Source organism: Lygodium microphyllum, chromosome 2, assembly GCF_053477565.2.
Source record: "Lygodium microphyllum isolate KBCC chromosome 2, Lygodium_microphyllum_v1.1.10, whole genome shotgun sequence".
Lineage (NCBI taxonomy): Eukaryota > Viridiplantae > Streptophyta > Polypodiopsida > Schizaeales > Lygodiaceae > Lygodium > Lygodium microphyllum.
In genome coordinates, this window is record NC_141136.1 from 35,937,406 (window position 1) to 35,954,667 (window position 17,262).

Below are 17,262 nucleotides of genomic sequence, written 5' to 3' on the forward strand. Positions count from 1 at the left end.
CTTTCCTCTGCTAGGGTATTTGTCCATCTGCCTGTCTCCATCTGGAGCCTATGCAAGGAGGTGTGAATCTGTCCGATAGCAACCCATACGCTATGGGAGAGATGGGTGCCCATATATGCTGGCTGAATAGTGAAACCATCATCAGAGAGGCACAAGAAATGACTCTTGTAGAACTCCATCCTCGATCCTAGAGGGAGTGGTGGGTGGATCCATGTCCTTGCCGTCTCAATCCTTAAGATATCAGCTCTGATCGCCTGGTTCAACTCTGATTGGCTGAGAGAAATTGTAGGGCAGTCAAGGCTATAATTCAAAGGTGGAAGACTGTCAATATCCAAACTATGTAGGCTCATCCAAATAGCCATCTGTGAAAACCAACAGTTCTTCTCGCCTCTTGTTGCTAGTTGTCTAGATGAGGTTAGTGCCAATCTAGAGTATCTATGGCGTGGATGTTCCCATAGTCCGTGCCAAAGGTCATTGCCCTGAAAAGTGCCTCCATGACTATGGGTGTTGCCCCTAGCTTTGCTCTGACAATGGGGTGTGGGGTGGAGGGCTTACTCCTAATCATGCGTGCTATCATCATGATCAATGGCCTTTCCATGCTATCCCAGCCACCATAATAATCCCTCTCTACTCCAATCTGATCAGTGAGTGGGCTAAGGCGCCTATGGTACAAGCTGCAACCCCATACCTCTACTCCATATAGTAATGTAGGTGTGACTAGGGTGTCAAACAACCTAAGTTTGGTGCGGGGCTCCTGGAACTTTATGTGAGCACATTGACTCTCAAGTGCTCCTAGTGCTGCGTATCCACATGCCAGACGTGCCTCTGACACCCCTCTCAACGAAAAACGTGGGCCAAAGAAAGTGACTCCCAAATAGACATATTCCCTCACATGCTCCAGTATGTCTCCCCCAAATGTGAATTGGTATATAGATCTAGTCACCCATGCTGCTGAAGTATTGAAAACCATGGTTTTGGTCTTCCCAAGGTTCACTGTGAGGTTTTTATCTCTACAAAAGATGTGCAAAGCATCTAGATGGCACTGCAAACCCTCCGGTGAATCTGAAATGAGAACAATTTCATTTGTATACAGTAATATCGGTATCAACACCCCTGCCAGGTTGGCTCCAGCTCCTCCTCCTCGGTCTATGTAATTAGACACTTCATCTATGTATAGACCAAACAATGTGGGTGAAAGTGGACATCGTTGTTTCACTCCTATAGTACTGTCAATCCTCTCTGATAGCCCCCCAGGTGCTCGTACATGACCTGTCAATGCCTCATATTATGCATAGACACCCCATCGTATACCCTTTGGTACTCCAATGTCCTGCAATCTCTGCATGATGTGTGTACGAGGCATTGTATCAAAAGCTTTGCAAAAGTCTACAAAGCAACAATAGATCCTCTTGTCTCGGGCTCGACCCTCCTCAATAATGGCTCTAAGTGTGAGAATATGGTCCAACGTGGTATATCCTCGTCTGAAACCTGCCTGTCCTTGTGCTCTCTTGCCTTGCATTTCAGCCCACTCATTGAGTTCATGCTCCAATATAGATCCATTTATCTTGGCCAAAGAATGACCGATCATGATAGTCCTGTAGTTGCTAGGAATTAGGGGATCACCACTTTTAAATAGCGGAATTATAATATTGTTTGACCAACTCATAGGGAAACCTTCACATACTGCTCTATTGAACATATGTGCTAATATGGGTGCTAATATGTCATCAACATGTGAGAAATGTTGTGCTACTAGTCCATCCTCATCCTGTGCCCTTCCATTTTGTAATCTATAGATTGCATCCCTAACCATTTTCCATGTGAAGAAAGACCATTGTGTTGGCCTACAAGCTTGTGGGGGCTGCATAGGTGGCTGTCCTAGCAGATCATACAACTGTCTCCCATAGTCAAGCCAAGCATCTGGTGATGTAATGTGTATGGGGGGCTGTCTTTCATGAAACATCTTCCATGCGCTCTTGCTGTCCCGCTCCAAAAATAGCTGATATATCTCTGCTTCTGCTTTCGTTAGGTAGTCTCGTTTCTTCTTCCGCATAAGGCATTTGAAGAACGCCTTTGCTTGGTGATGTGTTTGAGTGCCTAGCTCCACTTCCCTCTGTAAGCGAGCTCGGGTGACTCTACACTCATCATCATACCAACTATTTTGGGGAGTAGTAGATCGTGTGGGTCGACATCGGGGCAAGGTGTGTGGGAATGCATACATGGCTGATCCATGTATGTCCTCTGCTAAATCCCTTATACATTCTTCCAACGATCTATTGAAGTCCAATGTATGTAATCTAGTCTGCAGAGAACCATTGTAGATGTGTGAGGTGTCTTCTGTAAAGTAGTATTTGGGATGTTTAGGGAGGCATGGTGTTTCATGTTTCATATGTACACGAGAGCAGGAGTGTCAAAATAGCATGATCTGTTGCTATGCCAATTGGCCTCTTAGATATCTTGAAAATTTGGATGTCTGGTATCAATGCTGGTGAGCCCATCAGGTAGTCCACAGTACTTGCCCCTCCTTTGTGATTCCAACATGTCAAATTGTCAGATCTTGGCCATTGTGGCAGACCATTAAAGATGGCTAGTCTATGTGCACTTCCCAAAGTCAATAGGTGTGTCCCATAGGTACTCACTTCTTTATCTTGGGCTCTTCTGTGTAGGCCTATTTAATCTATGTCGATCTCTTTGAACATGGCATTGTCATGCATATAAAAGTCACTCTGTCTATCTCCAGTGCGTGCATTGAAATCTCCGACTAATAATATGTCCCCAATGCTAGTATATCTCATGATATCCTCGTAGAGTACATCAAAGGGAGATCCATCTCGTGTGGCATAGGTAGAATTTGCAAGAGGAAAGTAGCATATTGCGATGAATATATCCCATGGTCTTCCTGCATGTATCCTAATCCATAAATATCGTGCATGTGGTTACCATCATCCCACTTCAGAGCTTTAGTTTCACACCACTTTGTGACATATTCCGTATATACCAGGATGTATCTATTCTGCTTTCGTCTGGTGGGTGGATCAATGGGACCCACGAAATCAATCCCCCACTTCTTGAATGGCTTTAGGGGAAGAATAGGTTGCAATGGCATAGCACTTGTTTTGGTGGGTTTTCCCATTCGCTGACAGATATCGCATCTCTTGAAATAGCCATATGCATCCTTGTGGAGGGTTGGCCACCAGTATCCTGCGAGCAGAGTCTTTTTGACTATTGCTTCTCCTGCGAAGTGTCCACCACATAGGTCATCATGGCATGCTTTCAAGAACTTTCCCACCTGTATCCCTGCACGTCTGGTAGTCGGCTACCTTTACATTGGTGTGTTTTTGTGTACATTGCTATATCTATGTTTCGGAAGCGATCTTCAAAGTAACCAGCATCCAAGCGTAGGGCTCCATTACAATCCCATATTGACATCCGAAGTGTCTCATAGGCCTTGTACCATCATGAAGTCCTTTTGTCAGTGATGATGACTCGTCCATCCCTATAAACAGCCCACTTTCCCTCTTTGCGAGCCTCCAATACCTTGGGCATGTGTTCTCTGCGATGCACTATCTGTGCTGGGGTAAGGTTCTCATCCAAATAAATCTTCTCACCCTTGAGGGCTCTCCTCTTGGAGAGGAAGGCCTTTTTTTTCTTTATGTCTCCAAAGTGAAGAATTAGAGCCTTGGACTTAGAGTCCTCTTTCCCCACTCTCCAAGCACTAACGATAGGTACGTCTAAAGCCCTAATTTTGTCAGCAAGTGTCTTAGCATCTTCCTGTGGGTTGCTCTTCTCCTCCCATCCTACTACCCGTACATGTAAAACCCTAGTCTGTCTCCTAGCCTCTTCTTCCAAGGTAGCATTCATTACTTCAGTCTTGTTCACTGATGTTCCCTTATTCTTTTTTATTGCCTCAATCCATGGGTTGGCTTCTTCTATCTGCTTTTGTGTTGTCTTTGCCACTTTTGCCCATGAGTGAAGCTCCCTTTCACATGCCTTCAAAGCCTCTTTCTCTTTTTGTAGTTCTTGCGCGTTCATTTCTTTTTTCTTAAATGTATTCAATTCTTCTCCCAGTTTTAAGATTTCAGCTTTGTAGGCATCTACAACTTTCAGCACAGAATGAAAAGAAAGAAATAAAAGAATAGAGAGAAAGAAAAGAAGAATAGAGAAGATTCAAGAAAGAAAAGAAAAAAAGAAAGGTAAGAAAGAAAAGAAAGAAAAGAAAAAAACAAGTTACGGAACCTGAAAATGGTAAAAAAGGTGATTGTTTGTTTGCCGCAAGGCCCAGGCATATGGGATCCGCTGCCCGTGTAACGGTCAGGAGTCTGAGGTCGGCGGACAGGGCGCAATTAGGCAACTCTGGCGGGGAACGAACCGGACGGGTCAGGACATGGCGGACGGGACTGGACAGGTCGGATGAGTTGACTTGTCCGTCGGACGTAGACAACCTTGTTTACAACTCATTAGCATTTTTAAACAATCCCACAACACACTTAATTAATGAAAAACACAAATTTGGCATGCGGTTCAAGAGAGTTTCAATGGTTTCCCAAAACCTTAATTTTTTGGGGTGCCCTTCAACATCTATAAATAGACAAGCTGCCCACCATTCCGCCCCATCCTTTTGTGTAGGTTTCTCACTCTATTGTGTATATTTCAGCCATTAACCACGTACCATTTGCTGTCCAGTCATCGTCGATTGCAGATTTCAGCCATCAACCACCTACTATCTGTTGTCTGACCATCACTATCCAGCCCCTAGGTGGCTTATTTTCAGCCAATGCCTTGTTGTTTGGAGGTCTCCATCTACTCATCATCATAGCATATGATCCGCTTGCGTTTTTAGCATCTGGTGCGAAGGGATAAGCTGTTGCCATCTCTCCCACTAGGGGGACTGTTGCAGTTCCTGCGTTTTTGCTGTCCAACAGGTCGTCAACATCAGCAAACACCTCTCTGTTGTCGCCTCAATTCCTTGACACTTTGGTGATCAACATTTGATGTTTCTTGCACTCCGAGCCTCCGACTGGTGGTCACAACAAAAACGCAGTTACTATAGCGGTTGCCTGGTGGGAGAGATGGTAGGAGCCTATCGCTTGGCACTAGATGCTGAAAACGCAGGCTGATCAGGTGCTATGATGATGTAAGAGATTGGAGATCTCCAAACAACAAGAGGCGATGGCTGAAAATAGGCCGCCTAGGGTTGGATAGTGATGGGCTGAAATTGGTGATGGCTGGATAGTAGATGATAGGTGGCTGATGGCTGAAATCTGCACGGTAGAGTGAGAAATCTGCACAAAAGGAATAGGCTGAATGGTGGGCAGCGTGTCTATTTATAGATGTTGAAAGGTGCCCCCAAAAATTAGGGTTTTGGGGTCTAGTGAAACTCTCTTGAACTTGCATCAAATTTGTATCTCATTAATTACGCTTGTTTTGGGGTTGTTTACAAATGTCAATTAGCTATAAAGCATGTTTTAGCTCAACATTGTGGCCTCTGGAAAGCAAATGCATGAGGCTGTAAACTAACCTCTGATAGTGTTCAGTTTGAACACACTTGAAGCTCACTGAAAAAGAAATGCATATGAAAAGAATGGGCTGGAATAATCCAAGTTCCTATGTCTTTGTTAGACTTTGATGGAGCTCACAACTAGGCGATGATAGCTTTCACTTGTAATATTCATTTCAATAAGACCAACTCCATGACTTGGTCTATGCTATCGGCCCTCAAAAAAATTGTTATGCTACTAGTAGAGTTGAGTTGATACAAGGTCTTCGCTTTTAACTCTTTGACTTAGCATTAGACCATTCGTCTTACTTGACTAATCCCTATGCAGCTTGGGATAGGACCCAATGGATAGGTCACTTTTTTCCTAACCAAGTTGCCCTCCAAGTTCTTTAATTTATGCAACAAGTGATCTTGCAATTTTCTATGAGTTTTAGTGCTAGTTGTGCTATGCACTGCTGTTTGGTCAAGTTCATAAGAAGTCCTCTTTGCCATCTTCAACGGGGTCTCTAGTTTCCACTTCTCAGAGGGGAAGCAAGGAAAATGCAAGAACAAGGACAAAGACTCAAAGAGTAGTGTGTCACTTGGGAACACCCACTCTGAATTGAAACTTGGATCACAGAGTGTACCTAAGAAAAGTAGGTATTGCCAACATGTCAAAAGGCTGACCATTTTAACGATGAGTGTTATTCAAAGGCTAAGGTCATCAAGCCCCATTCATCCCCCACTTCTTCTCAACCTCAGTTCCATTTGCAATGGCTAACTCCCCTCAATGGAGGCAGAGTGGTGGTCATCATCCAACACAAGGCCACTAGAGACCTCAAGGTCATACCACCTTTGGATAATCATCCATAACTTGCTTCCATTTTGACATTGAAGGGGATGTCACATTGGTCTACCAGACCATTGATGGGGACTTCAATCCTTAGACCCAATTTGTCTCTTTAAAGACATCACAGGTTGAGAGCTTGGTTCAAATTCGTGAGTTGTCATAAGACAAGGTTACCGCAAAGGCCCACTCGACCTGTCCTTATAGCCATTAGGCCATTTGAATAGTGGACAATGGAGCCACCCATTACATAACACCACTCAAGGACTTGTTTCTTGTGGCTTGGTGGCAAAAAATGTTAGATGCAATAACTTTTTCTCAGCCAAGATTTAGGACATTGGTCATATCAGATTTAATCTTGACGATGACTTAGATCTTGCATTGTAGGACAATGTCTATCATGTGCCCTAGCTTGGGGTGAACCTTCTTTCCCTCCATCAGCTTTGTTGTTTGGGGAGAGCAGTCTTCCATCTTGGTTACAACTCTCTATGAGGAGTTGTGATGTCAGATGGTTGAGGGCCTTCCATGCCAAAAATTGTCCAAGGATGTTTGCCGAGCCTATCAGCTAGGGAAACAACTTTGTGCTCCATATTCTCAGCAGTCTACATGTAGAGCATGAGCATAGCATCCAACACTGTTTCACCTCCACCAACTCACCTTTCCAAAATGGTCATGTATACCCTCACACTCTTGATGACAAGATGAGTAATCTCGTGCCTAGAGCAAAGCTCTTGATCTTTGTAGGCGACTCGTCCCAAGCCAAGATCTACTGTTTGGGAGTCATGCATACCCTCACACTCATGATGACAAGATGAGTAAGCTTGTTCCTAGAGCAAAGGTCTTGATTTTTCCAGGCTACTGTTCCAAAGCCAAGGCCTATTGTTTGCACAATCCATGTACTGTTAGTGCAGTGTGCAAACAGAAATCCCAGTTAGGAGAGAGAACGTCTGTGATGAGTGGGACATCGTGCACCCACCTGCATTAGTAGAGCTTTCTCTGTCTACATCTTTGCCTACACTTCTTTGTATCATGTCATCTCAACCTGGTCTACTCCCAACTTCTGAGACACCTGCAGAGAGTCTTCAACTCCACAGCCTGCTCACTCCAGTAAGGCTGCTTTAGTCATTGTGCCCAGTTCTACATCAAGAAAAGAAAAGCAAATACTCCTCCAAGGGAGGGGGAGCCTCAAAGGCTATTGGGCCCCACGTAGTGTTTACATTTCAGTTCCAGTTTAGCTGCTCTAGAAGTGTGAGTTTACAGCAAAGTGATTAGCTCCATATTGCTCATCAAGCTTCCGTATCTGATTTAGGTATCAAAGCTTCAAGGTTTGAAAGAAACAATCTTAGGAAACTGGTGGATCAAGAGTGCAGCAAAAAAATGGACATACAAATGTTTTCTTTTGTATTGGTGGTGCGTTTGCATGCAGCTTCAATGGGTATCGGGCCCTTAATGTTTGAGTACTGTCTAAACCCTTGAGCTCTTCTCTACGTGAGAGTGGAAGAAAAGTAATGAGGGTCACATTGCTCTTTGAGCTGCAGCATATAATGTTGCTATAAAGGCTTCAAGGCCAAAAAAGAGATGACCTTAGGAAATTGACAGATCAGAGTAGCCAAAGACACAAACTATTTCTTTTGCATTACCGGGTGATGCATTTGCATGCAGCTTCAATGGGTATTGGGCCCTAAATATTTGAGTACTCTCTAAACCCTTTTGCTGTTCTCTAAGTGAGAGTGGAAGAAAGGTAATGACTGTCACATTGCCCTTTGAGCTGCAGCATGTAACATTGCCATCAAGGTTCCAAGGCCAAAAAAGAGATGACCTTAGGAAGCTGATGCATCAAGAGTGTAGCCAAATCACAAACTTTGGCTTTTGCATTCAAGAAGGGATATAGGCGAATGTACCTTATTGGATTACCAAGATTAGAATCCCCTAACAAATAGAAACTCAGCTCCTTCAGTCATAGATGGAGCAATTGAGTGGCATTCTCCAAAAGGAGTGTGAAGAAATTGCAAAAAGAGAGGAATTTCTGCAGGCTCTGTTACAGAAAAGGAGGCTGGAAAGGTCAAAACTCAAGGTTCTGCGTTGGAGCAGTTTCTAATTGAGATTGAGGTGATGGTGTCAGGATCAGTGTAGAGTTTGGAGTAGATGAGCCCCTAATGAGCAAGAGCACATTCCCTTGGAAATGAAGGTTGAGCATTAGCGCATAAGGCTCAAGTGACAGCAAGCTCAACAGACGGCACTCCAAGCTGAAGGTGCAAGGCAGAAACTTGGCATGAGGCTGCGCTGCAGGCACTTGCTCACAAGATGGCCCACATTCAAAAACTGCAACTTGGCTGTTCAACTCAAAGCTTCCTTTAGTAAGTACGATGGTAAGGTGGATCGCTCTTTTTGCCCAGTCAATAGTTATTTTCTTTCTTATTCCTGCATGGACAAGGAAAAGGTGTTATTAGTCATATCACTAGTGCAGCAAGTGTGTGTTGGCAGTGTTACCTTAACATGTCATATTGACCTAGCTATAGGGATAGTGGCCCACTCCCTTCCAGTCTTTCAATTTAGTGATGAAGTCATCCCAACACCTTTTCCTTATTCCTGCACGGACAAGGAAAGGTGTCATTAGCTGCATGTCATATCACTAGTGCAGCAAGTGTGTATTGGCAGTGTTGCCTTAACAAATTGACCTAGCTATAGGGATAGTGGCCCACTCCCTTCCAATCTTTCAATTTAGTGATGAAGTTATCCCAATGACTACTGATCTGGGCAAGCAAAATGATGAGGCTTTATTAGTGTTTTTGTGTGGTCTCGACCGTCAGATTTAGAGAGATATGGGCAGTTTAGGGCCCTGGACCTACCTAAAGGTCTGAACCTAGTTTAGGACTTTGGAATGCAAGGCAATGGCGGCAAGCCTAAGCAAATGCCAACTAGTGGTGTTAAGAACAATTCCTTGGGTGAGAGGCTTTGTCATCCCAATTGGAAAATTGGAGTAAGCCCTTGAAATCCAGTCCTCATTAAACCAAGCCCAAGTTAACCCCAGGCCAGAAAGTTGAGAAGGGCAAGGTAGGGAGCCCTCTCACCTGTTGTGACAGAGAACAGTACTGGAAGGAATATATATTTTGACTGCCACTTTGTAGAACATGGGAAGGCCCAATGACCTAGATGTGCAGCCAAGGCAGCAGAGCATCCAGTGGCTATATGGATTACCTCCACTTTGGCAGTAAGTTCAGCTTCAATATATGGACTTCTTTAAAGAATTGACCTAGAAAGTGAAAGTCTGGCTCATCACCCGCATTCTGCATGCTTCAATTGCTAGACTCTTACTGCTCTGGCCACTCATTTACACTATATGCCCGGACACGGAGTTCTGTAGGTTTAACTTTGAGATTCTAATATTTTTACATAGTGACTTTACAGAAAAGCATTTCCAGGCCGCATATCCTTAATTTCTGCCATGCAATTGCTGACTGCATAAATTCATTTTTTTCTTTTTGTGTGTATCCATGATAATGTACAAGATGCCAACTTTGATTGCCTGATTTCTTTTACTTGTACACCTTGTTTACATTTAGTATAAAGGTTTCTAATAACATATTCGATTGAATTTGAGCTACAGGTTAACTGTTATGTGGAAGGAGATGTTGGAATGTCATAGGGCTCAACGAGATGTTGCCTTGGAGATGCAGACACTTGAAAACTCAGTGGCAGGAAATGAAGCTAGCGAAGCGCACAGGAAGGCGACAATCGAATTAGAACATGAACTTGAGAAGTGGCAACATTACTTTCAGCGATGGATTGAAAGTCAGAAGGAATATATTGGGACTTTACATGAATGGTCTGCGCTATGCCATAATGGACCAAAAGGACAAGAGCCAAATGAGGACGATGCTACTGAGAAAAGCCAAGTCTGTGTTCTACTTGAAACTTGGCACAGCACGCTTAATAATCTTGACATGCAGGAGAGGGTTGTTGACAGTATTCGTAACTTCTCAACAGTGGTGCACTCTCTTGAAACAGAACAGTCATTGGAGTTGGACCTCAAGAAAGAGGCTGAAAGATCTGCAAGAGACCTTGATCGCAAGACAGTCCTCCTGAAGAAGTTGGAAAGAAAATATGTGGAGAGTGAAGATGAAACTGACAAGGCTGCTCGTACTGACTCGAAATTGAAAGTGACCCTACTAGGTAAGAGACATGAGGTTGACAGATCCAGAGCCACTGCTGAGGATGACAAGAATAGGCATCGAATGGCAGTGCAGGGCCGCAAAGAGGCAACCCTTAACAAGCTCAGAGAAAATCTTCCAACGGTTTTTGATTCCATAGCAATGTTTGCTGAGCAAGCTGCAAGAGGGTATTTGTTGTTGGACAATTCAGTCAAAGATGGTGGTGACACACAGACAGATTTGGAGGATTAAGAGGAGAATTGTTAAGCTTTCTTAGATAGTCAGGTGCCGATGTGCTCTTGTCGTGCCCTTGTCTTACACTATTTCCAGGTTTCCTGTGGAGATTCAGTGCCTGATTCTTTGAAGAGAGCGTCAACCTGATTGTCTTAAGTATTTAAAATGTCTTGCACTCTCAAAAGGTGTCTATGATGTGTATATGTAGATGAAAAGGCAGACCTTAATATTCACAAGATTTTTGGAAAGGATGGTGCCACTTAACTTTGTCATACCAGTGTAGAAAGCTATTGGAGGGAGCAGGTTTCGTTTTGATCTTGTATACCATGATGCAGCTGTATATGGAACGTGCATTATATGGTGGATGATGCTGATCAGACGGATAGTTGTTGTTAGGACAGTCAAATTCTGCAGTTTCCACCACAGGGGTATACAGGTTCAGACAGATTTTGATCATAGCCTGTACGAGGGCAGGATGTTTGCTGCAGGAACTGTCTGCCATGGAGTTCACATCAGAAAAATGCGAGAGCCAACAATTTTGTCCAGCCTTGACTGAGGTCCGCACACATACTACAAGCGCTACAAAATTATTTATTTTTCAGAGTTGTAACATTGTGCAATAAGAAACAACAATTTTTGTTTGACTAGATTGTAATAAACTTATCCAGCCACTGAGAGAGCTGACATCTGACACACCTCCTTGTCAGACGAATCAGTACAAGGTCTAGGAAGGACCAATGGTCTTGCAGAGCTGTACAAAACATCTAAAACTGGTATAAGATAGAAAAGAGCATTTTTCCGTCTTGTTATTTTGTCAGCCTAACAATTATTTGCAGAACATTTCAGTCTTACGAGCAATGGGCATAATAATAAGATAGAACAGAGCATTTTTCCCTCTGTTTATATGGTTAGCTTATTACATTGTAGGAACGCTGGGGCTTTCATAACCGTTGGGATCGTGGTTGAACTGAATACGAGAGAAGGTTTACATTGATAAAACATTGCTATTGCTTGCATCATTTGCTCGCTCATTTGGCTGTGTTGATTGTAGTGAATGACCACAATGGACATTGTGGATTTACCCATTTGATTGTGTCGATCCGACGTAATGGCCACAATTACATGCCTGCCACTAATAAGCCTTTGCTACTTCATGCATCGTTTGCTTATCTATTTGACTGTGTGACTCTTCTTAATGAATTCATGGACATGCCATGGTAGATCGAATCCGAGTCTTGCACACACTTGATTGTTGATTCTACTTAATGAATGCAAGGACAGGTCATTGTAGATTGTATTCACTTGCACTTGGCCATACAAGGATGTGTTCATGGCTGAGCAGGGTAGAAGGAATCAATCAAGTTAACTAATGCCAACTCTGGACACAGAAGTTTCCACTTGTGGAGCCAAGAAATGAGTTATACACAATGAGCAAGAGCATTAAGGGTGGTGTTGAGAGAGAGTGAGAGAGAGAGAGAGAGTGTGTGCGCGCGCATGCGCCAAACTTGGGAGATAAAACATGTGGGGCAGGGAGGGGGGTAGTGTGTGGGTTTGTGCATGCCAAACTTGGGAGACAAACACATGGAGAGAGAGAGAGAGAGAGAGAGAGAGAGAGAGAGAGAGAGATTAACGTCTACATAAGGCGAATGTGGCCTATGAGACAAAATCCAAAGTACATACATGTCTAATGTCATCTCATCAGTAAGGTAAAGATAACATTATAAATAAGTGGGTGGCCTATGAAACAATACTGAAAATAACTATATGATGGGACTATACTAGGGTTGAACCATATGTAGTGTTATTCCATCAATAGAAAAGAAAAGGAAAGGAAAGGAGAACCAGATCTAATAGAACCATGTACAAAAGTGTGGTGGGGACTATGGGTTGTAGGTGATCTCAAGATCTGCACATGATCTCAGCTATGATGCAGTCCCTTGTTGCTTCACTGATATGCTTGGTGGTGAGTCTATGGTGTCTCGTGATAATGGCTCTAATCCAACTGTGGTGTGGCCTTCTCGGACGTGGTCTTGGTAGACGGGGTCGTCGTGCTCAACGGAAGTGGCTCTATCCAATGCGATACCACGGTGTGGCATGTAAGGTGTCTGGCAAGGTGGCTTTGTCTCTGCTAGGTTGGTAGTGTCAGTAGGGTCGGCTTTGTAGAAGAAGTCTGTCATTGCTCTCTGTGTGTCCCTCTGGGTGAGCTGGCCTCCTGTCTCGTAGTAGTGCAATTCGACGCCTCTCAAGCTCTAGGAGAAAAAGACCTAGGCATCTTTGGTCCTCGTACTCCATGACGCGACGAAGGGGTCCAAATCCATCACGGAAGAGGAAGTGGTACCGTCCTCGTATGTCATAGTATACTGCGCATCTGCATATGTGCTCCTCCATCTCAGGCTCTCGACCACAGCTGGCAAGTCCTATCCTTTGCTAGGGTATTTGTCCATCTGCCTGTCTCCATCTGAAGTCTATGTGAGGAGGTGCGAATCTGTCCGATAGCAACCCGTACGCTATGGGAGAGATGAGTGTCCATATATGCTGGCCGAATAGTGAAGCCATCATCAAAGAGACATAAGAAATGACTCCTGTAGAACTCCATCCTTGATCCTAGAGGGAGTGGTGGATGGATCCATGTCCTTGCTGTTTCAATCCGCAGGATATCAGCTCTGATCACCTGGTTCAACTCTGATTGGCTGAGAGAAAGTGTAGGGCAGTCAAGGCTATAATCCAAAGGTGGAAGATAGTCAATATCCAAACCATGTAGGCTTATCCAAATAGTCATATGTGAAAACCAACAGTTCTTCTCGCCTCCAACTGCTAGTTGTCTAGATGTGGTTAGTTCCAATCTAGAGTATCTATGGCGTGGAAGTTCCCATAGTCTGTGCCAAAAGGTCACTGCCTTGAAGAGTGCCTCCGTAACTATAGGTGTTGCCCCTAGCTTTGCTCTGACAATGGGATGTGGAGTGGAGGGCTTACTCCTAATCATGCGTGCTATCGTCATGATCAATGGCCTTTCCACGCTATCCCAACCATCATAATAATCCCTCTTGATTCCAATCTCATCAGTGAGTGGGCTAAGACGCCTGTGGTACAAGCTGCAACCCCATACCTCTGCTCCATATAGTAATGTAGGTGTGACTAGGGTGTCAAACAACTAGAGTTTGGTGCCGGGCTCCTGGAACTGTATGTGAGCACATTGACTCTCGAGTGCCCCTAGTGCTGCATATCCACGTGCCAAACGTGCCTCTCATGCCCCTCTCAACGAAAAACGTCGGCTAGAGAAGGTGACTCCCAAATAGACATATTCCCTCACATGCTCCCGTATGTCTCCCCCAAATGTGAACTGGTACATAGATCTAGTCACTCATGCTGCTGAGGTATTGAAAACCATGGTTTTGGTTTTCCCAAGGTTCACTGTGATGTCTTTATCTCTACAGAAGATGTGCAAAGCATCTAGATGGCACTGCAATCCCTCTGGTGAATCTGAAATGAGAACAATATCATCTGCATAAAGTAATATCGGTATCAACACCCCTGCCAGGCTGGTTCCAACTCCTCCTTGGTCTATGTAATCAGACACTTCATCTATGTATAGACCAAACAATGTGGGTGAAAGTAGGCATCCTTGTTTCACTCCTATGGTATTGGCAATCCTCTGTGATAGCCCCCCAGGTGCTCGTACATGACCTGTCACTGCCTCATATAGTGCATAGACACCCCATCGTATACCCTCTGGTACAATGTCCTGCAATCTCTGCATGATGCATGTACGAGGCACTGTATCAAAAGCTTTGCGAAAGTCTACAAAGCAACAATAAATCCTCTTGTCTCGGGTTTGACCCTCCTCAATAATGGCTCTAAGGGTGAGAATATGGTCCAGCGTGGTATATCCTCATCTGAAACCTGCCTGTCCTTGTGCTCTCTTGCCTTGCATTTCAGCCCATTCACTGAGTTCATGCTCCAATATAGATCCATATGTCTTGGCCAAAGTATGACCGATCATAATAATCCTATAGTTGCTAGGAATCAGGGGATCACCATTTTTAAATAGCGGGATTATAGTATTGTCTGACCAAGTCATAGGGAAACATTCACATACTGCTCTATTGAGCATATGTGCTAATATGGGTGCTAATATGTCACAAGCATGTGAGAAATGTTTTGCTACTAGTCCATCTTCATCTCGTGCCCTCCCATTTTGTAATCTATAAATTGCATCCCTAACCATTTTCCATGTGAAGAATGACCATTGTGTTGGCCTATAAGCTTGTGGGGGCTGCATAGGTGGCTGTCCTGGCATGTTATACAGCTATCTCCCATAGTCAAGCCACGCATCTGGTGATGTAATCTGTATTGGCGAGTGTCTTTCATGGAACATCTTCCATGCGCTTTTGCTATCTTGCCCCAAAAATAGCTGATATATCTTTGCTTTTGCTTTCACTAAGTAGTCTCGTTTCTTCTTCCGGCACAAGGCGTTTGAAGAACGCCTTTGCTTGGCGATGTGTCTGAGTGCCTAGCTCCACTTCCTTGTGTAGGCGAGCTCGTGTGGCTCTACACTCATCATCATACCAGCTATTTTGGGGAGCAGTAGATCGTACGGGTCTACATCGGGGCAAGGTGTGTGGGAATGCATACATGGCTGATCCATGTATGGCTTCTGCTAAATCCCTTGTACATTCTTTCAACGATCTACTGAAGTCCAATGTATGTAAACTGGTCTGCAGAGAACCAATGTAGACGTGTGAGGTGTCTTCTGTAAAGTAGTACTTGGGATGTTTAGGGAGGCATGGTGTTTCATGTTTCATATGTATACGAGAGAGCATGAGTGTCAAAATAGCATGATCTACTGCTATGCCAATTGGTCTCTTAGATATCTTAAAGTTTTGGATGTTTGGTATCAATGCTGGTGAGCCTATCAAGTAGTCCACAGTACTTGCCCCTCCTTTGTGATTCCAACATGTCAAATTGTTAGATCCTGGCCATTGTGGTAGACCATTATAGATGGCTAGTCTATGTGTACTTCCCAAAGTCAATAGGTGTGTTCCATAGGTACTCACTTCTTTATCCTGGGCTCTCCTGCGTAGGCCTATTTAATCTATGTCGATCTCTTTGAACATGGCATTATCATGCATATAAAAGTCACTCTGTCTATCTCCGGTGCGTGCATTGAAATCTCCTACTAATAATGTCCCCAATGCTAGCATATCTCATGATATCCTCATAAAGTACATCAAAGGGTGATCCATCTCGTGTGGCATAGGTAGAATTTGCAGGAGGAAAGTAGCATATTGCGATGAATATATCCCGTGGTCTTCCTGCATGTATCCTAATCCATAAATATCGTGCATCATCATCTCTTTTCATTACTTGCACTATCCCTTTGAGGTCTTCTCGGTATAGTATGGCCACACCGCCAGAACCCCTAGTGCTTCCTGGTGTTCTAGCTACTGGATGAAATGCACTTTCCCACCTATATCCCCGCAAGTCTGGTAGTCTGCTGCCTTTACATTGGTGTGTTTCTATGTACATTGCTATATCTATGTTTCGGAAGCTATCTTCAAAGTAACCAGCATCCAAGTGTAGGGCTCCATTACAATCCCATATTGACATCCGAAGTGTCTCATAGGCCTTGTACCATCATGAAGTCCTTTTGTCAGTGATGATGACTCGTCCATCCCTATAAACAGCCCACTTTCCCTCTTTGCGAGCCTCCAATACCTTGGGCATGTGTTCTTTGCGATGCACTATCTGTGCTGGGGTAAGGTTCTCATCCAAATAAATCTTCTCACCCTTGAGGGCTCTCCTCTTGGAGAGGAAGGCCTTTTTTTTCTTTATGTCTCCAAAGTGAAGAATTAGAGCCTTGGACTTAGAGTCCTCTTTCCCCACTCTCCAAGCACTAACGATAGGTACGTCTAAAGCCCTAATTTTGTCAGCAAGTGTCTTAGCATCTTCTTGTGGGTTGCTCTTCTCCTCCCATCCTACTACCCGTACATGTAAAACCCTAGTCTGTCTCCTAGCCTCTTCTTCCAAGGTAGCATTCATTACTTCAGTCTTGTTCACTGATGTTCCCTTATTCTTTTTTACTACCTCAATCCATGGAGTGGCTTCTTCTATCTGCTTCTGTGTTGTCTTTGCCACTTCTGCCCATGAGTAAACCTCCCTTTCACATGCCTTCAAAACCTCTTTCTCTTTTTGTAATTATTCTTGCATATTCATTTCTTTTTTCTTAAATGTATTTAGTTCTTCCCTCAGTTCTAAGATTTCAGATTTGTAGGCATCTACAACATTCAGCATTTCAGTTTTCAACGTGTGCATCTCGGACATCATTTATGCATGTAAGTCATTCTTAATCTTTATGTGCATGTCTTGCATTTCTGCCCTCTGATTTACCATCAGTTTGGCTTTGATCTGCTCTCGTATTTCTTTCTCCAATTATTGTCTCATAGTTCGTAGTTCAGAGCGAATCGTGAGGTGAATTTCTTCGTATTTCTTTTCATTCATAGTGCGTGAGGTCTTTCCATGCTTGTCAGATGCTAGGGAGGCAGTCCAATCATGTA

General features: G+C 43.9%; 1 protein-coding gene and 1 pseudogene across 1 annotated transcript in view; one reads left to right on the top strand and one right to left on the bottom strand.

Moving 5' to 3' along the window:
- LOC148039602 (protein ALTERED PHOSPHATE STARVATION RESPONSE 1-like) overlaps window positions 1–11,558 on the top strand; it is a 74,619-nt gene extending 63,061 nt beyond the window's left edge. Inside the window, exon 4 of the mRNA XM_087692144.1 lies at window positions 9,931–11,558. Within this exon, the coding sequence (XP_087548270.1) occupies window positions 9,931–10,726 (796 nt within the window). The 3' untranslated portion in view covers window positions 10,727–11,558. The remainder of the gene's footprint in view (window positions 1–9,930) is intronic.
- A 4,784-nt stretch (window positions 11,559–16,342) lies between these two features.
- Window positions 16,343–17,020, bottom strand: LOC148039603 (uncharacterized; annotated as a pseudogene).
- Window positions 17,021–17,262: the final 242 nt, after the last annotated feature.